The sequence below is a fragment of the Silurus meridionalis genome, chromosome 15, assembly GCF_014805685.1.
Source record: "Silurus meridionalis isolate SWU-2019-XX chromosome 15, ASM1480568v1, whole genome shotgun sequence".
Taxonomy (NCBI): domain Eukaryota; kingdom Metazoa; phylum Chordata; class Actinopteri; order Siluriformes; family Siluridae; genus Silurus; species Silurus meridionalis.
In genome coordinates, this window is record NC_060898.1 from 2818108 (window position 1) to 2844597 (window position 26490).

The following is a 26490-nucleotide window of genomic DNA, read 5'->3' on the forward strand; positions in this document are numbered from 1 at the left end:
CTGAAAATGAGAAAATGTCCGATAAAAAGCTGATGCTTTATGCCAGTGGTGTTTTCTCCTTTTTTTTTTAACTCATTTTCTTTGTTTGTACAGTCACATCGTGACCTACAACCACCTCGACTTACGACATTTCGGAGATACGACGGTCACCTCTGAACAAAAATAAATCAATAAAAATAAATAAATAAATAATAATAATAATATATATATATATATATATATATATATATATATATATATATATATATATATATATATATGTATATAATTTACTTTATTTGTACTATGTAAAAATAATGTAAATGTGTTTGCAGTGCCTCTTTATGTCTGCGCCGTAACGCATCATAGAGTAGTCTCTTCTCAAATTACGACCTGATGGGGTCTACCTGTATAGTGATTTCAAATGTTCCCGTAAAACACCTTTACAGAAATGTGAATAAAAGATTTAGATAGAAGCTAATGCCGCCAAACATCTGAAACATCTAGAGGTGCCAGAGAAACAATTGACTGAGCCTGTTCTCACACAGAGCATGATCACCTCACGTACTTAGCACTGTTTAGCATCAACTAAACTGAAGTAATACTTGATGCCTTTTTGTTTTAAGTGAATGTAGTGATCATTTTATGTGTTCTGTTGGAAGTTTTCAGAATCCTGTACGAGTACAAGAGCAGATATCATCAGATCCGCAGTTATTGAGGCGTTCTCACCCTAAGGACTTGTTTGTCAATGACGTTTGACTGTACATATAAAAGAAAAAAAAGACTTTACATACGAAGTCGAATTTTAATTCGAACCTTAACCCTTCTCGAACCCTTTCAGCCTTCTCGTTTGATTTCCAATGTTACATAATCAGATTGTACCCTTATAATCCTCTTTAATGGACCGTGATTAGGACTGACCGGAGCATTTGTGTTATCGGTTATAGAGGAAAGAGCTTGTTGTACAGATACCCACTCTTAATTCTATTAGAGTATGAAAAATCGTCTGAATGCAATGCTCTGTCGATGGGAGGAGTAGTCTATACACTGTCTCAGTGATCATCCAGTGCCCACTGACCCCTGAATTCAGCTCCCACATGGCTTTTAATTAACACCGGCATGTAGACTATCTGTAACTCCTACTCATGCACATGAACATCAAGAACATGTTGATCTATTTTGTAAGGCTGTGTGTAATAACGCCGATTTACATGTCCGGAAAGGATCTTTAAAAAAAAAAAAAGCATGTGCATGGGATAAACTAGATGGAAGAATATAAAATCACACACAATCATATATCCGGTGAGTCCCTTTTTTCCCCTCATCATCCCTGATGAGATATCATCAGCTCCATTTGAGTCATTTTTTCAGGCTCGTCGTGTCTCATCGTCCAGACATCCAGAAACGCTTTGTATTAGCAGATTAAGTTTAATACTCACACACATTCTTTCTCTGAATTCCCCTCGTCTTTTTTTATTCGATCCTTTTTCTTATCGGTGCTGGAGAACTAAAATACTCCCACAGAGCTTGCTCTTGAATCAGACGAATGATCTTGTTGTTATTACTACATATTAAGTCTAAGTTTGTCTGTGTGTTGATGTTGTTTTTTTATGAACTCAGGACCCAATTATGAAACTTTTAAAGAAAATTTTAATAAATTTGAGGATGAATTAAAGATGATAAATGTAGATATGGACAGGGAATCCCAGAGGAGAGCAGGCTACGCATATTTATTCCGTAGCTCTTTGAAATTTTTGATTCTAGCTCTTCAAAAACAAATGATAATTGGCAAAACATGCAGAAAAACAAGTAAACTCGAATATCCTTTGATTACGTTTGTGTGTAATGGTGTTTTATTTCTGTGTTCAGGCCGATCTGGACCTAGAGAAAGGCTTGGAGATGCGCAAGTGGGTTTTATCTGCAATTCTGGCCAGTGAGGAGGTCTACCTCAGCCACCTGGAGGCGCTGCTGCTGGTAAGACCTCTTATTGCATGTCCTTTGTGTTGTTCTTCAATATTTGGATTATGAGCAAAATTCTGAGATTCTCTGTGTAATTCTCTGGTTTAAAAAATCTAAATAAAATGTAGGTTTGCAGCTTGTGGGATGTTACACTGGCAACTATAAGCATCCCATCTGAACTTTTATTTTGAGCCTATTTTAGGCTAAATCAGGCCAATACTGTATCAGCAAGAAAGTTTTCGTTTGATCTCATGCTTGGATTGGTATTAAAAAACTTGACAATCTTTTTTAATCTTCTATCCAATTTTCATAGAAAGTATCATGGACAGGACAGGAAGACTTAAGAGCAATAAGTCCTCATTTAGGCAAAGTTTAGGCATAGACTTCCAGGCATTTCAGATGTCAAGATTTTGTGAATTGATATTTATGCCGTAATGACGCTAGTTAATAAACCAGCACAATCTGATTTGTTGAACGGTATATAAGCTTTTTTTCCCCTCTCAGCCCATGAAACCACTGAAAGCCGCAGCCACCACATCCCAGCCGGTCCTGACCATCCAGCAGATCGAGACCATCTTCTTTAAAGTGCCTGAGCTCTATGAGATCCACAAAGAGTTCTACGACAACCTCCTTCCACGAGTGCAACAGTGGAGCCACCATCAGCGTGTAGGAGACCTCTTCCAAAAACAAGTGAGTCACTTTCCCCTTGTCTTCGATCGGAGGTTGATTGAAAGTGACCGAACCACCTTGGGAAAATCTTCAAGTCAGTGGACGAAGTAACTGAATCCAGAACAAGTCTGTTTCACATGGATTGAAAAGATTCTGAATCTCTGAATCTATTAAAGACTAGAAACTTTCAATTCACTTAAGGTTATGCTATAGTATGTGCCGTGTCTGCAGTACGCACAGGGCCGCATGGTGGCCATCTTCTTCACCCAGGCACCTCGGACACATGAAACACTGCGCATTTTGTGTTTCAGGGAGAGGCCTATAAATAGAGTCATAGAGTACACAGACCGTGAATCCCGATCTCTCCATCTTCACATCTCTCGCTTCATTTCACTCTCTCACTTTTACTTTCACTCTGGATGCTTAGTGTTGAGATTAGAGTCCTCATTCTCTTTGTGAGGGCAGATTGTACAAAAACTCTATTCTACATTTATTTGTTTGTTTATTAATTTACCTCTTAAGGCAGAAATATTTAATCTTTTAATCATGGGACCCACTTCATAGTCTTCCCAATATCTCCATTTTCCCCAAAAAAAAAAAAAAAAAAGCTGAAGGTGCTGTTTTGACATTTTTTTTTTAATAGTCATGGAAATTATCCTCCTGTTTACACTGCTAGGTCTATTTCACATCATTAGCCACAGAGAGTTTCGATCTTAAAGCTTGCAAAAGATGGAAACCGAACCTTGATGCACATAAATATGCGTCATGTTTTACACAAATGATTCAAGGCCATGACACATTAGGGCGTTCTGTTCATTAAAGAGAAGTACAACTATGTAAAAAATGTGGCAAATAACTTGTTTTAAATCAACCTTTTTTTTGTAAATGTGCCTTTATTTAAATGATGCGCTGTTATTGAAACAGGGTTTACAATGTTAATGTTAAGTATAATACTGTAATTATTTTACAGCATTAATAACAGTATTAATGCTGTAAATAATTACAGCATTAATACTAAACATTAACATGGTAAATCCTGTTAATGTTAAGTATTAATACTGTAATTAATTTACAGTATTATTTCTGTTATTAATACTGTAAATTAATTACAGTATTAATAACAGTATTAATACTGTAAATTAACGAAACAGCGATTTTGCGTGTAAATTAATTACAGTATTAATAATACCGTAATGAATACTCTGAATTATTTTGTAGAAATTTCTAATCTTTTTGTAAGCTATAGCAGATTCGTTTTATTATATCCAGAACTTGGATTTATTTTATTGCATTATTCCTTTTAGAAGATTTAAATAAGAGAGGTGCAGCTGAAAATGACTGAAAGGCACAATTTTGTAGAAACCTGACCATAAGATTGGTATGTGCTTCTTTCTAAACATCTCATTCCACATTTAGTCCGCATTTGCCGTTATTATAACCTCCACGCTTCCTGGACAAGGTATCACTAGATTTTGGAGGGTTCTTGTGGAGATTTGTGCCCATTCAGCCACAAGGGCTTTAGAAAAGTCAGGTAGTGATGCAAAAACGTTCCAACGTTCCAAATCATCCCAAAGGTTGACCTCAATAAATAGGGTTGAGGTCAGAGCTCTATAGCAGGCAACTCAGGATCGTCCACTCCAGCCTGTATAAAGCACATCTTCATTGAGATTGCTTTGTTCATAGGAGGCATCCTAACCATGTCCAAAGATATCTTATACAATTCTGTGCCTCCAAAATTGTTGTAACCAATACGTTTGTCTGGATAGTGTTATGTGTGACAGAGAACAGTCATTCAGCTGAGATCATTCCTGGTTTGTGACACACGTATGCTGCATCTCTACAGTTTAAAGTAAGGTTCGGCATCAGTAGAGGCACTGAGGGTCATATTTGCCATATGTTCCTGTCATTATGAGGCAGTTTGTGGAGGTGGAGTAGATAACCAAAACGTCCTGTCAGCAGCAGATAGCACGGCTGCCTGATGTTTTACTGTTCAGCCTCCATTGTCAGCTTTTACTTCATCTGTATATTGTATTACTTGATCCTCAACCCAGCCTAACCCTCAGCCCGACTTGATCCTCATTCATACACTGTCACACAGAAGTGATCTTACAAACTTTTCAGTATGTGTAGTAAAGTGCCACAGCTTGTGTTCATCTGAGAGCAGACTCAGTCGGAAAGTCTACTGAGCCACACGTTCTGCTCTGTGCCCTACACAGATTATCACAGAGGAAGTTCTTGAGATTCTCACTAAATATTGATTTTGGCCCGAAGCAGCCGTTCCAGCTCAGCATGGATGGGATTGTGGGTACCTTCTCATTTTCTTTTGCTTTTAGCCCTCCAGTGATGGTAGGAGACCGTTCAGCTGGAGTTCAGTTTTTAGAGTATGAATCAGGTCTGTGTTTGGGCCAGACAGGCTGGGTCATGGTAAGGTGAAACTGATGCCTAAGGGAAGTGATATTTTCTTTCCAAAACCTTTTCCTTAGACATTCCACAAAAATGTTTAAAACACTTCAAGGTTTATAAACACTTGCACTCTTCCTCTTATCAAGAAATCAAGAAATGCTTACTCTATTTAAATAAATTATATACTAATAATACATTAGAAGTGTGTTTATAATTGTATGCCTCATTCTGCCTAGCATATACCTGTATACTTACTTATGTATACTGTAGTTCTCATTAATTCCTTACTGTGATTGGTAAGAAAGCAATGAATAATCCTATATGATGGTTCCAGCTATAATTCAATGATTAACACATTATTGTTTGTATAGTAGCAGTTTGTTCACAAGTGGACAATCTTTATATATCCTGATGGTAATAATTAATAGATATAAAAAGTTTTCTTTTTAAAAATGTATTTAATAAATGCTTTTCAGTCATCAAAATAAAGCAACACATAATAAAAAAAAAATTCTTAGCACAAAAATTCATTAACTGCATGAAGCCTTGTTGGTTGAACAAGATTCCTTGTTGGTATATTTCATCTGACATTGATTATTGTGAGAAAACTTGCTATGTACTTTATGAGCAATTAATAAACAGTGTTGGCTAGATAAAAGAGCTAACCTAGCTCATACTTATAAATGCTAACAAGCTTTACTTTTAATGTTAGCCAGCTAAGCTAACAGACATGAGTTGATCTTTCAAATCATTTTCAGTGAGCTGACAGGTCTTCTGAAAGTAATAATAAATATTCAAACATTTCTTACAGAAGTTTACTGTTTTTACTCCTAACACTAGGCGGCTAGTTAACATGAGCTAACCTGGTCGAATTTCTGACAGGGTATTTAGCTCATACTCATAAATAATAATAAGGTTCACTGCTAATCTTAGCCAGCTAGCCCTCATGAGCTGACCTGACAGGATTTCTGATAGGATATGAAAAGTTTTTTTTTTACCACAAATATTTATTGAATTTCCTCCTAGTGCTAGCCATTTTTATGTCAGTTAACTGTGCTAGTTTTTGCTAAATAGCTAACATATGAAAATTTCAAAAATGTCTGGTCCTCATTTTTCCTATAATTTCTCCTGTCTTGAGTTTTTTTCTCGGCATGTGAAAAAAGACATAAACCAGTATTAATTAATTAGTTAGCAAAAACAAAGGTCATCTGATTGCTCCTTTTGGTGTACATATGTCTGCAGCTGATACTAAAGCATTGCAGATGGCTTCAATTCCTCTCCATATCCTCATACACACATTCAATCACACACACACTCTAACAGACGAAACCCTTTATCATCCCTATGTATATTTGCGTTTAAGAAGATTGATTGGCCCCTTACGCTGAAGAGGGATAAATTGCAGCACGCTTTCAATGACTGAATTAGATTTTCAGACTTGCCAGTTGTACACATTAATTGCACAGCCTGTGCTGGGCCCCAGTGCCATGAAAACTGCTCCAGGCCCTGCAGCTGAGCTTGGTGGTGGCCCAGCAGATTGGATGTTATGGATACTGACTCATCAGTCCACCTGGGGACATCCAAATATGGATAATTTGTCTCACAAATTCTTTACTGACCATCGCTGTTTACCAGCTTTGGATTTATTTTTCTTAAAAGTATGAGAATGGGATTTGTTCATTATTGTGGTTCATTTTGCAGTAAACAAATAAAGCTTGAATATCAAGTTCAAGTACAATATATTGATAATTTTAGGTTCTATTTCCATGTTCAAAACTGGTTAGTATAACATGACGTGTGTATTTGTTAGTAACTCTTCAAAAGTTACAGCCTTTTGGAGATCGTTTACATATTTTAGTGTTGTGGCATTTTTACAGCTCAGTTGTATAAAGTAATATAAATATTATCCAGGAACTAAGGAAAAAAATATTAAATATTAGGATGACTTAATATTGCCACCCCAAAGATGTTTGCAAATATTTTCCTGAATTAAATTCATTCTTATACAACAGTAATTAAACTAAAGCTTATTCTAAAGTAATCTGGTTTTGTATTACACGTTTTAATTGTGTTACGTCATGTCCATTATGTTCGTTTTGTCAGACTTTTATATTGCAAAAGTGACAATAATTGTTAATCATAGCAATCATCATAAAAAAAAATATCATCAGGCCTGACATTGACTGTCTATAAAACAATGGTCTTTGTTGTTGTTTTTTTTCACCTCTAGGCCAGTCAGCTAGGAGTGTACCGAGCGTTTGTGGACAACTATGAATTAGCCGTGGAGACGGCAGAAAAGTGCTGCCAGGCCAATGCACAGTTCGCTGAGATCTCCGAGGTAACAGCTTTCAGTTTTTCCTTTTTTACTTATTCAGGCAAGACTGCATGCTCCACAGAAAAAGTGTTCTTTTTTGTCAAAAAAGAAAAGAGAAAGATATTTCAATCTGTCTTACATTCTACCCTGGGATTCCTGTGTCACTGTGAGTATTAAGAAAGCAAGAGAGCTGAAACATGGCTCCCCACCTGAAGTGTAGAAAACAGAGCTCTTCAGTCCTCAGGGACTTGGCATGAGATTTTATGGCCAGCTTAATTCTACTAGAAGAAAACGCTCCTCAGTGTCAGTTCAGCCCACTCCAACACCCCAACCCCCACCCCTCTGATTGAGCGTCGCCATGCCAACTGATACTTCATCTATTACAGCGAGCCTGGTTCCCTGGTCCCCTGACACCACCACTAGCCGAATGTTAGGATAATTGTGTATAATGGAATAGAAGAAAAAAACCAAAGGGGATGTAGAGTGTTGCGTGGGTTTCAGTGCCACGGGCTTGTGGTAAAATAACACAGATTTATCTGCATGTATATATACAGTGGTTATCTAACAGGTTCATTCACACCCGCAGCGAGAGAACCTAACTGCCGACGGAGATAAAAAGTAGACGATTAGTAGCTCATATGCAACATTTTTATTCATGACCTTAAATTATATGTGGTGTTGTGTCATAAAATGAGAGAAGGAAAAGTGTACATTTTCAGTAGTATTTACTAGCAGGTATAATTCATAGCTCATATTGGATAATGTTTGGGTTTTGTTCTTACTAAAACCATAGCATAAGGAGTTCCCTGACACCTGATCAATAGGACACATATAAAAACTTGATTAAAACTCACTTCCTCTGACTTTTACACTGCCTCTGTAGAACCTAAAAGTCCGAAGTACCAAAGAGTGCAAGGACCAGATAGCCAAGTACTCACTGGAAAGTAAGTACTCATATACTTTCATTTGTTGTTTTAATGTAAATTGAAAATATATATAAGATTCAGATATGTCTGGAGCCCATGGTAAATGGGCCAAAGGGTTCACCTATTGTCTTTTAAAGTGTCTTATGTCATTGGCATTGTCAGAGCTTTTAGGCTGATCCATCCAATGTTTGATGAGACAAAAAAAACTAAAATATACAAAAGAAAAACCCCATTGATTATTTGATTGCCAAAAAATTGAGTGCATGTTTAATAATTAATGACTCTGTATGTCTCTTCGTGTGTGTCAGCTCTACTTTATAAACCGGTGGATAGAGTAACCAGAAGCACACTCGTTTTACATGTAAGTCACACTTACAAAACAATTTCTTTTTCAAATTTGTAAAAAAGCATGTGAGTTTTAATCGACGCACTTGCGTGTGCGGTACAGGATCTGCTGAAGCACACACCCTCCAGTCACCCAGACCACACCCTCCTTCAAGACGCCCTGCGGATCTCGCAGAACTTCCTGTCCAGCATCAACGAGGAGAGCACACCACGTCGCCAGTCCATGACTGTGAAAAAGGGCGAGGTAAGTGAACAAATCTGACGTGAACCAACCGCTGTCCAAGTATCGTCTGTAGGATCATTCAATTGATATGTGACTCATAATGTTCTTTACTCATAATGTTCATTACGATATCGCAGGATCTTGACAGTGATCACTGTCATACTGGTTGACATCAGTATTGAGCAGAACATCGAAAGATTAGCCAATTAGCCAATTAAAGATCAGACCTTCTGAAGTGCGTTACCCACCCTTGAACTGGTTTCCAATTTTCTCTCTTTTTTAACAGTGACACACACACCCACAGAGTGAAACACACAAATGTCTATCTTAATTTCACACACAGAGACACAGTTGGTCCCTCACCCCTTCCTTCCAGCAGCAGGGACACATGGGAGTGTCAGATGAATTGTCTGGCACTTGATGGACTGCGAGTGAAGGGCGGCGTGTAATGTGCCTTAACGAGCCAGCTCGCTCTGATTCGCATCACATTTATTATTCAGGAGGCGGCCATCTCGTGACGAGTCTTCCTTCACATGCACAGTCAATCACAAAGCCCTATGTGTTTTCCAGCAAAAAGAGCAAACTACTGATCAAATATTGATGATGTGTACATAAAAAGGGGGTTGATATAAATCTCGGGGTTTTGTGGCCCTCGTTATTGCACGCGCTGTGTTGTTTAAGGAATTTCATCTGAACTGGGGGATTTCTTTTTTTGCACAGTCAGATTCAAAACATGAAATTTATTCAAACTCGAGTTGACGGACAACTCTAATAGTTGCAGTGGAGAGAAATGAAGGTAACAAAGAGTTGAAATCCTAGTGATGTCACAGCAATTTAAGTCTGGATGACTTCTGGGTGTCTCTGGATGTCTCCGGGTGTCCCCATGGCTGTCACTCTATCCCCTGCCAATCACAAGTGACTAGACATTAGGGGTGGTAAGATTCACCGTTTCGCATAGGCGCATTGGCATAAAAGTTTTATACAAATTGGCATTTGTATTGCGCTGCATCGTTTTAAACATATTTGCATCGGTAACAAAACAATTGATTTATATATAATTGTTAGTAGATGCGCTATACATTTATTATTTTATCATGGCTACTTTATAAGTATATATTTTTTCCATTGCATTCAATCGCATTGTATCGAAACAAATCGATATCGGATCGTGCTGCATCGTAATAGGAGTGAATTGTATCACATTGCATCAGTAGCTGCTTTGTATGTATCTATTATGATCCATTATGATCCATATCGAGATGCGAATCACGTCAGCCTCGGTTATCTAGATGCACATCCATGTTGTCATTTGGTCTGTGATAGAGCATTAGCGGCAGTTCCAAATGATGGAGAGATCTGGGTGACCAAATGATTAAACTGGGTGAAAATAGAGTAAAAATCTTTTGAAAATAAGAAATAAATGTATGTTTTTCTACTATTATTTGTTTGGAGTTCCAACTTGGACCAAAAATCCCAGTCCTTAATTAGTCCCACAATAATGAAACTACTCAGGTACTGAAAGTACTAGTGCATTTTGCAGTGGGAAAAAAGGCGCAGCGGTTTGCAGAAATATGTACCAAAGCTATATATCACTCTTAAGGTGCTTTGAGATCAAAATACATCTTAGCAAAAAGGAACAGTTTGTATTCTTCAAGGCGCATTATAATAAAGCTGTATCGAGCTTAATAATATGCATCCGCTGAGGAAATCTCTCTCCGTATCCTCACTATAGCATTGTAGCGGCATGTCAATAATTCCTACAGTAAATGAGCGAATGAGTGAGGCGAGAGCTCGAGAGGACGAGGAGCCGGGCTCCGGAGCCCGCCGCTGGCCACACGGGAAAGGGGAATGTGCAGAAGCTACTTAATTAAAATGCAAATGGAGCAGCATGTTTCTCTTCTGAAACTGCCCCGGCGTCTTTTAGTCATCGGGATCGTGTGAAGTGCGGGGGCATTTATGCTGAGTCTTGTGGTACAGACACACATACTTTTGGTACTTTACACATTTGTATACATTTATACATTGGCTGTTTAAGTGCACAAAAGGCGAATAATGGAAGGCACATGTATTATTGTGCTTCTTTGCTGACATTTGTTATGCAAGCGAAGCTTTATCTTGGCTGTGGAACCAAAAACTGCTGTACATCTTATAAAACAGGTTCAGCACCATTTATTTTTACACCCAGAGAGGCAACAAAGACAAGGTGTGTTTGATATGCATGGTTGAGTAGTGGAGATTGCTTCTTAACGTCTTAACACACATCAATTGAGATTGAACTCTTTTCTTATACAGATCCAGGTATCCAGATCCTAGCGGCTCCATCCTCTGCATTCTTCTATCACCTATACCCTATGTCCATCCTCTGAACATGATCAAACCATCTCAATTAGGCCTGTCTCCAAAACATCCTACCTGCATGATCCCTCTCATAAACTCATTTCTAATCCTGTCCATCTTCGTCAATCCCAAAGATAATCACAGGATCTTCAAATCTGCTACCTCCAGCCTTCAGTATATATATATATATATATATATATATATATATATATATATATATATATATATATATATATATATATATATATATATATACAGTATATGTGTGTGTAGGATTTTTTTAAATAAATTGTAAAATAATTCAAAATAACATAGGGTGCATTCAGCGTACTTATTATAAGCATCACCATTATGCAAATACAGCTGTTTATTAGATTGCATCAGATACAAATTTCCACATAAATACACACTTATAAAAAAAATGTAGCTGCTCGTCTGCTGCTTGTCAAACTGCTGGGAAAAAAAGATTTTTTTTTTTTCTTTCGTCTCATGGTTAAAGTGTGCTTAGAGTGAGCATTTTTAAGACACTTTTTTCCTGTCACATTTTGCTACAGGCAGGTTTTAGGAAAATGTTATCTGATGTGCAGAGACAACTGGTTTGATTAGCTGCTTTGCAGAAACGAGGGCGTCACATAGAGAAAAAAAAGGCTTGCAGTAAATTACAGTGTGATGCTTGTATGTGGATATAAGCTCGTAAATCTGTAGTATATGCTCTATATATTTTAATATCGTCCTTCATGTTCATTTTTATGATTAATACTAATGCATTATGTGGTTTTAAAGTAATAAGGCAGTATAAAGGAAGAATGAGATGAGATTTACATCAACAGAAAGTAATAACATATTCCAGTGCTTTTGGTTTCATTGAAGTGCTTTAGGATTTAGTGCCTGGGGATGTCTGTTTAAATCCTGCTTAGAGAAGTCTAATCAAAGTAAACATAAATACACAGATCTACAGCCTCCAGTGTTCGTACCGAAGCACTTATTGGAAGCTTTTGCATTTTTAAACTATAGTGTATATTGCTGCAGAGACCAGAGGGCATAATAAACCTTCATTTTGTGTATAACTGCACTCTAAAACCCAAGTCATCTGACACTCCGTGGGCTCTGTGAATAGCTGTACCAAGAATACCTGCTTAAGTCATGCGCCGATGACATCAACACTTCCTGAAAATGTTTGTTTCTTTTTTTCACTTTTTTAGTCCTTTATTGGTCACCTACGGGAGATGGAGATGAACTGATTTTAATCTTAGCATTTACCAAAAAGGAGGTACTGGATTAATGGGTGATACTGGGTGATTGGGCTTAGGAAGCTGTTAGAGAGAAAAAATTATAGAGAGTGAAAGCTTGGTGCTTGTGCAAATTCAGTGGCTCTCAAAGTGATTTCATTATTGTTATTATATTTTTTTATGAATGTGCTTTGATTGAGATAACCATCGACTATAGTCAAAGTCAGGGCCATTTCTAGCATTTTTGGCATCCCAGGTAGGATTCCTATCGTTTCCCCCTCCTCCTCCTCCTCCAATGGCTCCGCCTTCCCACCACAATGCTCCACCCCCACATCCTACAAATCATTCAAATCTATAAAAAGGTTAAACACATTTAATAATCATCGCAGAAATTCCCCGAATTCAAGTATATAAACAAGTTACTGAAAAACTTCAGCAGAAAAACAGGTAAATAATTGAAATGAGCAAGCGACGGCTTCCCAGCTGTTATATGTTTTAGGTTATTATATCATTATATTTTTATTGTTATAATATATCACATTTTACAATTCCGTAAGAAGCTCTATTAATATGAAAAAAATGTAATTACTATATAAATAGTATTATATATTTGTTTATAGACAATGTTGTTATAACAGTTGTTATAAAGCACTGCAACTGGAGACTCCTTCCAAAAGGGACCGCTCCCGAAAGGAAAGGTTCGCTGTATCATTCGTTTATATGGCGTTTCAGCTATAAAAGTCCGTGTTTTTGTTACTATCGAAGCGATAACATACAAAAACAAGTAGTCAGTTATTAAAAATGAATGAACACCTTCTGATCAATCAGGATGGACCATTAAACAGTGCTGTGAGAATAAGGTGTTTTTAAACTCTGCTTAAAAGAAATTCATCTTCTCACTAGCACTGACTATCCTTTCCATTAGTCTCAGTGGGAAGTGCTAAGCTGGAGGAAAAGCATGATCGTTTTTAAATTCCTTCTCAATTATTCAGCATCCACAGTTCAAACACTTTAATTGTGTGTCATGGTGGATAGTACAAGCAGAAGGCCTTTTGACTCTCAGTCGTTTCTCTTCTGTGCCAGCTGGAACGGCTCTGTCTCATTTCAATGCCTGGGTGCTGGACTAAAATTAGGGCATCAGCAGGCTTGTGTTTGAGCAACACATCTGCCAGACTCTTTGTGTGTGTATATGTACTTGTGTGTGGTCTGATTTCACCATCAGCCTGGCACAGCTGCAAAGCACAAATGCACGTTTCACCACACTGGTCACATCTCGTCTGACCATCACTAGCAGTGATGTAACAGTGTGTGTGTGTGTGTGTGTGCTTGGGTTTTATTCATTAGCTGTGTGTTCTTACGACTGGACCTTGATGACATACTGTCTATAAAATGTGGGGGGTGACTGCTGAGATGGGAAGAAGGCAGGTAGAGGCGTCCTATTGGATGCTCTCTTTGTGATGTCATCTTTTGTTGTCCCACTGCAGGGATTACGTGGTGGTGTTGTGTGAGAACCGTGGTCACAGGCTGTGTGCACGTTTGTGTGTGTGTTTGTATCCCCATTCACACATTTGCCACCGATTTTTCTCTCAGCCTCTTTTGTCTGAGCATATAATCCGCAAGCTCTACCTGCTTTGAAATGAAACATGATCTCATCTCAGGATCACAAGCAATCTGTGATTTTAATGTCCTTTTTGGAGGCTTAGTGGCTGAGGATTGGAAAAAAAACAAAATAAGACTGCCATCTAGAGGCAAAGATCTTTAGTGAACAGCAAATCATTTTCGCGTTCAAGCTTTAAAAAGGTTAAAAATGGAATGTAAAAAGCAGAAGTAGTCACTAGAAAGATTTAGTGGTTAAGTTTTGAATATTGGGGTTTGTTTTGGCAGAGGTGAGTATGTACTCACGATAACAATCATCAAATTTAGGGGGTTTACCGCTCTTAGAAATCCTTCGCAGGCCAAACGTGGTCGCCGCAAGATGAAACTTGTCTGAGATATTTGTTTTGAAAAATGAACCATGTTTCTGTGGTGGAAAAGAAAATCGTGCATAATAGTGGAAGCTAACCGTGACTTTTAAGTTTATAGCAAGTTATAAAGGAGTTACAGGAGAAACAACAGTTAATCTGAGTGTAAGATTAGAGTGTGAGGTGGTACCTGGGAACTTTAAGCCACTGAACTTGCTTTGCTGAGCTATCTTTGTGTAGTAAAGCATGAGATGGTTTCACTTTGACAGTCTCAGAGGTTCTATGCCTGGACAGCAAATGAAAAGTATTGTATCTTATTCAAACTATGAACTATTACGGTATCCTGTTGCATCCTAGTGAACATAGTAAACTCTAATGAATATTTAAATGCAAGTGCACAAAATTTTGTCTCTATTTCCCTAATTGAGAAAGTTAGCCATTTGATGATCGATTTATAAAAGTGTGCCTCAGATACAAGTTGGTATTTGTCTCATAATGCATAATTTGTAACATATTTGCATCGGTAAACACCGATTTATTTTATTTAATTTTGAGTAGATCGCTATACTTTTATTATTTAGAAAGTGCCCGATAAAATGATCGATTTCTCCTCTAAACTGTTTCTTGAGCGCGTTCTCTCAGCATTACTATGAGCAGTGCTATGTGAATACGACGTATGACAACACTATGACTATGAGAGTCACATAGAATACAGATTAACATGGCAGAGGCAGAGCTGCATCTTCCTGGAGACAGAACAGAAAAATAATGTCTGGTTTTAATGAATCTTTTGTCCTTGATTTTTTTTTTGCACTACACAGGCTTGTTTGTGAAAGGGGCCATGCATTAAACGTCAGAAGGCACTTAAGTAAAAGAATGATTTTTCTGTTTGAGCCAAAGAAATAAAAGCGAACTCTCTGAAACCATATTAAATCTCATACCATCGAATTTTGACCATCGCATAGTATTGCATTGAAACGCATTGTGAAATAATAATCGTGCGAATCGCATCGGCCTCAGTTATGGAGATGCACATTTATTCTGTGTTCAGAATCGGCAGCTGCTGAAGGACAGCTTCATGGTGGAGTTGGTGGAAGGAGCGAGGAAGCTGCGGCACGTTTTTCTCTTCACCGACCTGCTGCTCTGCGCCAAACTCAAGAAGCAGATCGGCGGGTGAGAAAGAGAAAGCAATCAAGCTCAAACGGGCATCACATGATAGAAAAAAAAAATCGAATGCCAGGAATCGTCTAACTTTCCTTTTAAAGTATTAATAATAAAAGTTAGCTTTTTTATCATACAAATGGTAAAATGATACGTGTGTTTCCATGGAAATGATTTATTTTTGGTTAAAATGAAGAGAAACGACTCTGACTGGAAACACCACATCACTGTTTGGTTTGTTACCATCACGTTCAGATCTTAAGCATCTCTTCAAGTCATAATTACTAGTGAACAGTTTCTAAAAAATTTTACTTTGTTTTTGATCTTTACTTCCTGAAAGAGGTTCAGGATAAATCTAGGTATGGATAATGTGTATTCTTGTGTATTTTAAATGCACTATAATCATTAATTAATAATGAATTAATATTAATTATTTAATTGGGCCATTTCATAGACACGCCTTAAATTTGTAGCTGTTATGTTTTACAACTGAGGAAATTATTTCTGAAATAAATTAGGCAGCGTGCTCGGTGCACACAAATACAGATACCGCGTTTATTTCAACGGCAGAGAAAAAAAGGCTTTCCGTCTGTTGGTTTAAAGTTACATTAGTCTGTAAACTGAGCTCACCACTCTGGTTTCTCTCTCATTAGATTTCCAGTGTATTTCAATTTGTATATTAGATTATTTTTTTTCATCCTCTCCTTTTTTTCCCCTCTTTCTCTGTTTGTCCTTGTGTCCTCAGGAAGAGTCAACAGTATGACTGCAAATGGTACATTCCACTCTCAGATCTGACTTTCCAGGCCGCAGAGGAGACAGAGCCCGTTCCCATCCCACAGGTCGCCGATGAAGAACTAGACGGCATTAAGATCAAGATTTCTTCCCTCAGGAGTGAAATTCAGAGAGAGAAGGTACCGTGAGGTTTTCTTGACATTCTGCAAAAAATTATGTGTTGTTTCTGGCAAGATTTTTTTATTTTATTTTATTTTTTCAGATCATGTTTCACATGTTGGTACAGCTCGGTTGAATAAAATGTACATTACTCTGTAATTTTTTTGTTTCTTGTTTAGAGAGCTAACAAAGCGTCAAAGGTCATTGAGAGGCTGAAAAAGAAGCTGTCAGAACAGGAGTCCTTGCTGCTTCTGACGTCTCCCAACATGCCTCTGCGAGTGCACAATAGAAACGGCAAGGTGAGACACACCGTCATCATTGTCCTTTCTTTCATTCAGTTTGTAGGAAATCATCTCTCGATGCCTTTAACCTGAACGTTGGATTGTGAAAACAGTATAAAAACTATTTCTCTTTGCTTGTAAAACTGCTGGATTAGATATACCTAAGTTTAGATTTAGTCCTGTATGTATATATTTATTCGTGTGTTTCCTTAAAGCAGTCTGATCAAAAGTCTTTTTATTTCAGAGCTACATGTTCCTGATCTCCTCTGATTACGAGCGTGCCGAATGGAAGGACACGATTCGGGAGCAGCAAAAGAAATGTAGGCAGACGTGTCAGCAAGATTTTCACTACAACTAAAACACTATGATGGGTTTTAATTTTCCATGTTGTTTAGCAGGCTTTAAGAGTGTTTCCCTGACCTCCATGGAGCTTCAGATGCTCACCAACTCTTGTGTGAAACTCCAAACCGTCCACCACATCCCTCTGACCGTCAACAAGGAAGGTAAGAAAGCGTGGCTTATGGATAATATATTCCTGAAGATTGTGATACATTTCTTACTTTGAGACACAGAATGTTTTAGAATGTCATTGACATACAAACTGTGTAATAAATAAACACTATCAGGCAGTTTGTTACAATTATCAGTATACAATGAACACAATTACCAGCTCAAAGTTCATTATTTAGATCACATCGCATCCGGTTAATTCTCTTTTACCACTGTAAGAATGGCATGTGATATGTTTTTTTTTTAATTTATTTCTAGCTGCATTTATATTAAAGAATGCCACGAAGCAAGTTCTCCAGTTCCTTCAACAGTGTCTCTTTTTTCTTCTACTAAAGCTAATAATAGAGAGAGAGACGTTACAGACAAAGTGCATAAACATTTGTTTACTGCTGGAAAAAAAAAATAGTCCATGCAGCTTCTATCACCATTAAATTACCTTCTGACCAATCAGTGTGGAGAATTATGTTATGGTGTAAACAATGCTCTAAGTGATGCTTTTATGTTATCTGTGTCTACAGAAGATGAAGCACCTGGACTTTATGGCTTTCTGAATGTAATCATCCATTCTGCCTCTGGACTAAAGCAGAGCTTAAGTAAGTTGCCATGTTTGTTAAAGGTGGGAAAAGTATTGTTTTTTCCCTCCTACTCCTGATGCTTATCTCTGTCTTCTCTCGTTGCTATTTTACTCACTCTTGGTTTCAAATTCTCATTTTATTTCCTTAAGTTAAGACCAGTTGATGTTGTGCCTGGGGTTACTGTTCGAGTCTGGTAAACACTGGCTTCCCTGTTTTGTTAACCAGACGTTATATAGAGTGTGCTCTCCTTTTAGATCTGTACTGCACGATGGAGGTGGACTCGTTCGGCTTATTTGTGAACAAAGCCAAGACACGTGTGTACAGATACACTACTGAGCCCAAATGGAACGAGGTAAGAATACGTACACAACCCTAATGCACTCAACAACACGAGTTTAGTAAGTGGAAGTCCAGTAAAACACCTGGGCTCGTACTGTTTATAGAAAAATAATCAAAGACCACATGGTGTGTAGACCCGATCTGGAGTGTTTTTATTCCTCTTGTACCACAGGCATTAAATTGATGTTTTCTTACAATCTTTTATTTTTGTTTGATGAAGTAAATAGGACATGAAAACGCAACTTTTTATTACAAAATAGCAAAGGCCATTGTGTTTCTCTCCTAAAGAATTTCCCATGGTGGAAAACTTACAAACGTTTACAAAGCACTGACACAGAAACTCCTTACTAAACAGTATTTCCTTACTAACAATCAATCAACACTTTTTGACCAATGGGATTCAAGAATTTTAACATTAAGAGAACAACTGTATTTATTTGCTTTACATTAATGTATTTGGCAGACATCAATATAAAGTGAGTTACATTTATACAACTAAGTATTTGAGTCCTAAGAGTGGCATCTTGGCAGTGCTGCAATTTGAACTCTTGACCTTCTAATCAGAAGTCATACATCTTCACCCCTGAGTTACAACTTTATATCCATATTTCTTACCACTGAGCTACCCAGTTTATAAATATTGTTGAGTGAAAATGCTTGTAATTTGTTTGTTATTAGTCTGGGGACAACATAATCGCTTTATTCAGCATCATGTCTAACAGATGACACCAGTTCAAATATTGTCGTTTAAACAGTGCTGTTTTTTTATTATTTTTTTTATGTTAGAATGTTGCATTATGGGTAGTGTGTGATTTTATTTGTTGTGCTTGGTTTTTTTCCCCAGGAGTTTGAGATTGAGCTGGAAGGCTCTCAGACGCTGAGGCTGCTTTGCTACGACAAGAGTTACAATAAAACCAAGATGAGCAAAGAGGACGGAGACAGCACAGACCGCATTATCGGCAAAGGACAAATTGTGGTATGACATCGTCGCCCATCGCTGTCGCTGCGATCTCATTTTATTGCTCATTAAAGGCCTTATATGGAAATTCTGTCATTGCAAAACTCATCAGTCTTCTCAAATGAGCTGAGGGATCTGTTTTGTTTATTTTACACCCTGTGGACATGTGATATGAAACCAGTTTTGGTTCATGTACTGTATCAAGCAGTCACACCTGTACCAGGTGTATGTTAATGAGTCACAGTCTTGTGGTTGGGAAGTTAGTAAAACAAATTTATATATTCCCCTGCACATCCTGGACCAGATAATGATTTCCTCAAGCTGTAATGAGCTTGATGTCTCATTGAGTACATAATTAGAAAAACGTTCCTCAAATAGATGATCCCGAAGTACAAATGTTTCATGCTTACGCTGACTTTTATTTATTTAATTTGCTATCCGAATGAACAAGACGTCTTAGGTTTGAACAGGAACACATTTGATTTGTGGTCCTATGGGTTGGTTTTGCATTTGTCCTATAGAGGGAGCTACCAGAGAAATTTGCATAAAGATTTTTTTAAGTTGTGTTATAAAGACTTTATTATGTTTCTTTTGCATAACAATGTTGTTTTTTACAGCTGGACCCTCAGATGCTTCAGGGCAAAGACTGGCAGAGGACTGTCATTCCTATGAACGGGGTGAGTAGGACACTCAACCTTCACACGATTTTCTTGACATTACCACTGAACCCTGTATCTACTATATTTTATTCTACACATATAAATATATCATTTGTCGATTAAATGTCTAATACAGCAGTTTATCGCTGATGTCTTTTTTTAATGATATAGATTGAGGTGAAGCTGTCTATCAAGTTCACAAGCCGAGAGTTCAGCCTGAAGCGAACGTCCTCGTGTAAACAAGCAGGAGTGTTTGGAGTGAAGATCTCCACTGTGACCAAGTGAGTAAACGATTCATTCGTCAACGTCGAGTTTGACATCACTCAACAAAAGCACGTTGTGTCTTTAAGGCAAAAGTACCAGGACTGACTAGAGACTAGATACCTAAAAAAAAAAAAAAAAAAAAGATCTTCTGAGGTGAATACTATTACAGTTCACAGGGAAAAAAAAGTAGCCGAATAGCATTCCTGATTTTCAATAACACATTTATGTATCATAATTAAAAATGGACACTGAGCTGTTTATGAATTATACTAAATTGTATATTTGCTGTTCAGACGAGAGCGTTCGAAGGTTCCCTACATTGTCAGACAATGTCTAGAGGAGATCGAGAGGAGAGGAATGGAAGAGGTCGGCATCTATCGCGTCTCGGGAGTCGCCACGGACATCCAGGCTCTCAAAACCGCCTTCGACACCAGTGAGTATAAACAAGATGAAAACGACAGCAGCTCCGGTGTGAAGATTCATTGTGATAGATGTGACTAATTTGCCATGAACTCTTTGTGATGTGATCTTTTTATAGGCAGTAGTTAGAATATACAACAGACAGGAAATTCATAGACTTGTCCATAACAACATGAAAAAAGAACTTGAATGAATAGAAATTGTGGATTCATAATTTACAAACAACACCAAGATGGAAGTGCCTGCTGAAGTGCTTTTAATTCAATTGAATTCAATTTATAGTGATTTTTAACAACGTATATTGACTCAAAGCTGCTTTACATAAATAAACTAAATACAAATAAAACTTTGCAACTCATGAATTAAGCTTATCCCTAATTAACGAGCCACTGACAACAATGGCAAGGAACAACTCCCTGATAAAGAAACCTTGAGAGGAACCAGAATCAAAAGATGCTCATCTGGGTGACACCGAATGTCCATTTATTTTAGTTCCATCATTGTTGAGGTTATCAGCTGTTCACTGATGAAGATTTAAGTGTAAAGCTGTTGCACGATTGTAGTCTTAACCCAATGTAGCCTTATATTAATTACAGTCCAAGGCCATCTTCATTATTCTGGAGTTGGAAGCCTCTGCAGTAATCTAATGGATCTTTTAGACTGTTCATATGGAACCATCCATAGTTGCAGCAAGTGGTCTTCAATCGAAAAGATCTCCAGATAGAAGCTGGAAGCTTTTATTTAGCTGCATCATTTTTTTCCAATATTTTGCACTGTGTTGTATTTTGAGTGTATGTTAATGAAGTGTTTCACACTTTCTCTTTCCAAACACACAGATAACAAGGATGTGTCAGTGATGATGAGTGAGATGGACGTCAACGCCATCGCTGGAACTTTGAAGCTTTATTTCCGGGAACTCCCAGAGCCGCTCTTTACCGATGAGCTATATCCCAACTTCGCCGGAGGCATCGGTCAGTCGGATTTCTACTTTCCAAACTGTTCTTCACTAATATCATATTAGATGCTGATAGTGATGATTACAAATTTCCTAAATCCTAAACTTTTCAAGGTTAAAGTGTGCTGATTAGTTTGTGTGTGTGTGTGTGTGTGTGTGTGTGTGTGTGTGTGTGTGTGTGTGTGTGTGTGTGTAGCTCTCTCAGACAGCGTGGCTAAAGAGAGTTGCATGCTCAACCTGCTGCTGTCTCTCCCCGAACCCAACCTGGTCACCTTCCTCTTTCTACTGGATCACCTAAAAAGGTAAAGAAAAAGTGCAAAAAGAATGCAGAACATTTTTAATTCCTTGATTGTTGTGTCTCATTTCAAAGTAAAAAATTTCCCATGGCAACATTTTTTCCTTTGTGCATCTAAATATACAAGCATCAATAAAAAATGTGTTATTATAAAAAAAAAAAAATTATAATAATAATATGCTAAGCTGGTGTTAAAAAGCCAGAAAAAGAAATATATAATGATACTGGTCTCAATTCATCGCTATATTTAGATACATCTCTCTTTTTTTTAAATGTAATTAAAGAAAGCAACATTAAATGTCACCCCAAATCTACTAATGATTTTTATGCCACTTTTAATGCTTTTTTTGTCTTTGTTTTTTTGGGAAATTGCGTTTAAATGTAAGCATGTCTATATTCTAATCTCTGTATGTGCTTGTGTGTGTGTGTGTGTGTGTGTGTGTGTGTGTGTGTGTGTGTGTGTCAGGATTGCTGAGAAGGAGAGCGTGAATAAGATGTCTCTGCACAACCTGGCCACAGTGTTTGGTCCGACTCTGCTTCGACCAGCAGAAAAAGACAGCAAGATTCCCACTAACCCCACGCAGCCCATCACCATGGGAGACAGCTGGTCGCTCGAGGTCATGTCACAGGTACTGCCCCGATATGAATAGAGCTACACTGCACTTACAATAAAAGTGTTTGACGGATTTTTCTGTATATTTTCGTCACAGCCTGAACCATTTATTTAGAATGAAACCTAAAAAAAACGTGTCTCCCTTTTCAAATTAGGTTCAAGTCCTGCTCTACTTCCTTCAGCTGGAGACGATTCCCACACCGGACAGCAAGAGACAGAGCATCCTCTTTTCCACGGAGGTCTAGAGAAACTCACAATGAAGACAAAATCCAGTGGACAGACAGAAGAGCCCCCTGCTGGACAATAGCAGGAATGACCGCACTCTGGAATAACACGAGGTCTACACAAAGCCACTGAAGGGCCCCGACTCTTCACGTGAATCATAATACTTATTCTTTCCTGAGCATCCTGACACGGTTTAGTGATTTCTTTAGTACATTAGTACGCTCCGCTCCTTTTGCTGTCCTGTCAGGAACAGTGTTGATTGTGGGCCAGCGTTGTGTTCTTGTATCCTTGCACATGTTTCTATCCTTATCTTCTGTCTCCTTCTCCTCCTCCATTCCTTTTTCTCTGAGTACTAGAGCCTGAACCGTGTTTCTGTCGCTGCAATCAAATACTGCTCATCATTCCTGACTCTGTGCTCGTATCCAGTGTTCAAGTGTCGCTGCTAGTTAAGCTTAAAGACGCTTGCTTAAACCTAGGGCTTTTTTTTTTGTCATTGTGTTTAAGTTTAGATTAATAAAAAGTTATTAGATACATTAACGGTCGAACCAAAAATCGAACCGTTGTCACGTCAAGGCACCGGCGAAAGCAATACGGAGATGATAGACGCGAGAGATCCTATTGTGCTCTTGCGCCGAGAGAAAGTCAGTCACTGGGAAAACGTTAACGTAACACTGAAAACATCGGGCGATTTTATTGTATTTTAGTACAACTTATGTTTCTTCGGTCTCTCCTGCCTCTTGTGAGCAATAGTTGAAACAGATTTCAAAGTGTTACATTCTGTAGACAGTTCAATATGCATTTTAATATTATTATAATTATTTTATTTTGTAATTGTATTTAGGGAATCTTGTGGAAATATGTACGTACATATAATTTAAAAATGATTTCTTTTTTTTTTTTTTTCTGCGATTCCTTTAGTAATGATTATTTATATTTTTTGGGACAAGCCACCTTGTCTTTTCCCTAAAAGAAAATTCTCGTCAGGAATGATCTAAAAGCGTCTAAGACTAATATTTAAAACCGGAACTAGCAGGTTCACATTCCATGTAATGCTACAGATCACGGTCACTGTGTCCTGACATGCACCCTTTTTTTCTACACTATTTTTCCTAGCGTTTTTTTTAGTCCTGAAAGCATAGTGGGAAATCTCTAGTGTGCTCCCGAGAGCCCATAATGCACCGCAAAAAAAAAAAGTCCAATGATGTACAGAATACCCATAATGCACTTTGCAGTTTGTAGGCCATAGGGAGATGAACGCTATTTTGAAAACACAGCCGGTGTGTCTGTTTAGTGTAACCCTGAAAAGTCAGGTTTTCATCCTTCATGTCTCAGTGAGGATCCACTTTTTGAAGGATAAATCGTGGGGCATCTCGTCGTCCGTGTCTATTCAGACGTCTATGACTTTGTGCGATTTTCTTTCCCTCATTATACAGCAGTGCCTCGCTGTCTTTTGTGTAATAAAGCTGCATTTTTGTCTTTTAAGCAACACCGTGTCTGTACGTGTAGTATCATGGTAGAGGGAAACACGAACGGTGGTCGTCTAATTTGTTATCCGTGACATTCCTGTCATGTTTGGCACTGTGTTCTTCAGCTGCCTCAACAAGCACCCCCTTTTTAATTAATATTCATATCAGTCTTCGGAGTGAACTGTTATGACGCATACAGAAAAAGATTTAAAATTTTTTCAACAAAAATTCAGTATGCATTCTTTTTCTTTAACATGCAGGCATGTTTAATTTCTTTTTCTTATTCTTTTGTGAATTTGGAAATCCTGTGTTTTATTTTCAACCAAACTCTCGCATCTGTCTGTTTTTAGTTCTTAATTTTTTATTAATTTTTTTGCGCCTTTTTTTTTTCGTGTTTAATTTTACTGTAAAATGCAGTAAAAAGAAACTGTTATTTTATCAATTTTAATTATCAATTTGATCTGAACATATAACATTCATGCCAATTGATGTTTCCCTGCTTAAACCTGCTGCCTACAAGATTCGCTTCTCCATACAGGTGTGTTTTTTTTTTAAATAAACGTACAAATGCGAGGTTTTGGAGAGCCGAATGCGTAACCTTAATTTGTAGATCACAGACACGAAACTAACACACAACCTTGTAATCTTGTATCGATCAGAAAAGCAGGATCTTTGGATTTGTGATTATTTCTTAATTTATTGTGCTGTTTGTTGTTTAATGTTTGAAGAAATTTAAATATAGAGATAGACTGGAATGGAGGGGAAGTATAATAAATAACTTATTTAAAAAAAAAAAAAGAAAGAAATGGATTTGTCTTCATCTGCGCTTTTTCCAGGATTTGGGATTTTGAACTGAAACTTTTCTTCTTAAGGAGCAAAGTGTATCGTCATCTAGAGGTTAAAAACGTACTGCTGTATTGACTGCTTAAGACAGGAAGCTTTGCTCTTTAGCACAAATATCACTCAAGAAACATCACTGTTTTTATAATCGTAAAATATCAGCACATTAAATGCAATCCTGAACTGCAACATCACCCTTATTATTCAGTGTTGTAATGGCACAATTGCTTATTGTGTATAAAAGGTTTGCAATCCTTTTGAGAGACGTTATTTGATGGGCATGACTACACAACAACAGTGCAACATTACCTTAGTTTGTGTTTAAATCTTTAACATCAAGGATAATGTAAAAAAAAAAAAAAAAACAAACGTGGAAAATTCTCAGACAGTGACTAGAGTTTCTGTCTCTTCTCTTTTGAACTTTATTGACATTTTCTTGATGTTGCTGTTTTTCTGGATGAAAAAAGCCCTGTAAAAACAAAAAAAAGGAGAAAGAGATACTGCACTCTGGAGACTCAACCGTTTGGAAGGCATTTGCGGCCTCGGTTTGTACACAACTGATAAATAAAACCTCCTTTATCTATGAAACTAGTTTTGCTGTTTTTTTTATATTATTATTATTCATTTTATGTAGTATTTTTTATTCTGTTCTTTTGTTGCTTATGACGTGCACAATGCTTTTTCATTTCTCATCACACGAGGGCGCCAAAGATCCAGTCAGGTCAGAGTAAATACTATGTGCAAATCTTTACATTTACACAAAAGGATTTTCTGCTCACAGAATGTAAAACAAGGAGGATTTAAAATAAAAATTACAAAAATATACATTTCCTTTGACACATTTCATAAATATTCATACATGTGAACAACATATTTATAGTGATAGTTTTTCCAGGTGTCCAAAGATACTTTTTTGACCATTCTAAACTAGTTTTTATTTATTTATTTGTCCAATTGATTTAATATTCTATTATTTAATTAATGTTTGGGGATATGGGGTGTAGTTTTTGACAGAAATTAACATGGAAAATAGTACAGTGGAGTGGATTTAACATTTGTAAAAGATATTATGGAGATATATTTGTTTAGGTTTTTTGTAAAGTTCATCTCCTCTATTCTCCTAAAAAAGCCACTTTAAAATTCTTTCCTATTTCAACATATTAAATGTAGTTATAAAGTAAAAATGCTCACCAGTAATGTCTGCTAGGAGAATTAACCCAGAATTAACATTTTGAAAAGGGATAAGAGGAGGACACTGGGTTTCTTGCATTTTGTAAAATTTTATTTTATTGATTTATGTAAAAAAAAAAAAGGGGGAGACTGTGAATTTAAATAACTAAGTCATATATGTACTGTATACAATGAAAAAATGTCTCTCTCTCTCTCTACCTCTCTATATATAATTTGTTGTATAATAATAATAATAATAAAAAAATGATCCTTGAATTGTAACAAGACAGGGGTCAAAATCATATATATATATATATATATATATATATATATATATATATATATATATATATATATATATATATATATATATACTCATATATTTTTTTAAATTACATTTCTATTGATCATTTGTACCAATTTTACATTCTTTTTTAATCTAAAGATGATGAAACCTGAATCTAATCATCAATATGTAGACTTTTTTGTAAGAAAACGTTTGTGGCATTTGTAAAAGTCTCCA

General features: G+C 37.0%; 1 protein-coding gene across 2 annotated transcripts in view; it reads left to right on the plus strand.

Annotated features, from left to right (window-relative positions):
* Nucleotides 1–24541, plus strand: part of bcr (BCR activator of RhoGEF and GTPase) — a 65495-nt gene extending 40954 nt beyond the window's left edge. Inside the window, exons 3-23 of one of the 2 annotated variants that reach the window (XM_046867871.1) lie at nt 1849–1953; nt 2443–2628; nt 7241–7348; nt 8208–8268; nt 8559–8611; nt 8699–8839; nt 15397–15518; nt 16252–16417; nt 16577–16696; nt 16923–16998; nt 17074–17181; nt 17707–17781; nt 18018–18115; nt 18947–19078; nt 19678–19737; nt 19891–20000; nt 20277–20416; nt 21240–21374; nt 21555–21660; nt 22120–22282; nt 22422–24541. In XM_046867871.1, coding sequence (XP_046723827.1) covers nt 1849–1953; nt 2443–2628; nt 7241–7348; nt 8208–8268; nt 8559–8611; nt 8699–8839; nt 15397–15518; nt 16252–16417; nt 16577–16696; nt 16923–16998; nt 17074–17181; nt 17707–17781; nt 18018–18115; nt 18947–19078; nt 19678–19737; nt 19891–20000; nt 20277–20416; nt 21240–21374; nt 21555–21660; nt 22120–22282; nt 22422–22511 — 2355 coding nt within the window. In that variant the 3' untranslated portion in view covers nt 22512–24541. The remainder of the gene's footprint in view (nt 1–1848; nt 1954–2442; nt 2629–7240; nt 7349–8207; nt 8269–8558; nt 8612–8698; nt 8840–15396; nt 15519–16251; nt 16418–16576; nt 16697–16922; nt 16999–17073; nt 17182–17706; nt 17782–18017; nt 18116–18946; nt 19079–19677; nt 19738–19890; nt 20001–20276; nt 20417–21239; nt 21375–21554; nt 21661–22119; nt 22283–22421) is intronic. The other variant, XM_046867872.1, reaches the window with a different exon arrangement.
* The last annotated feature ends 1949 nt before the right edge of the window (nt 24542–26490 follow it).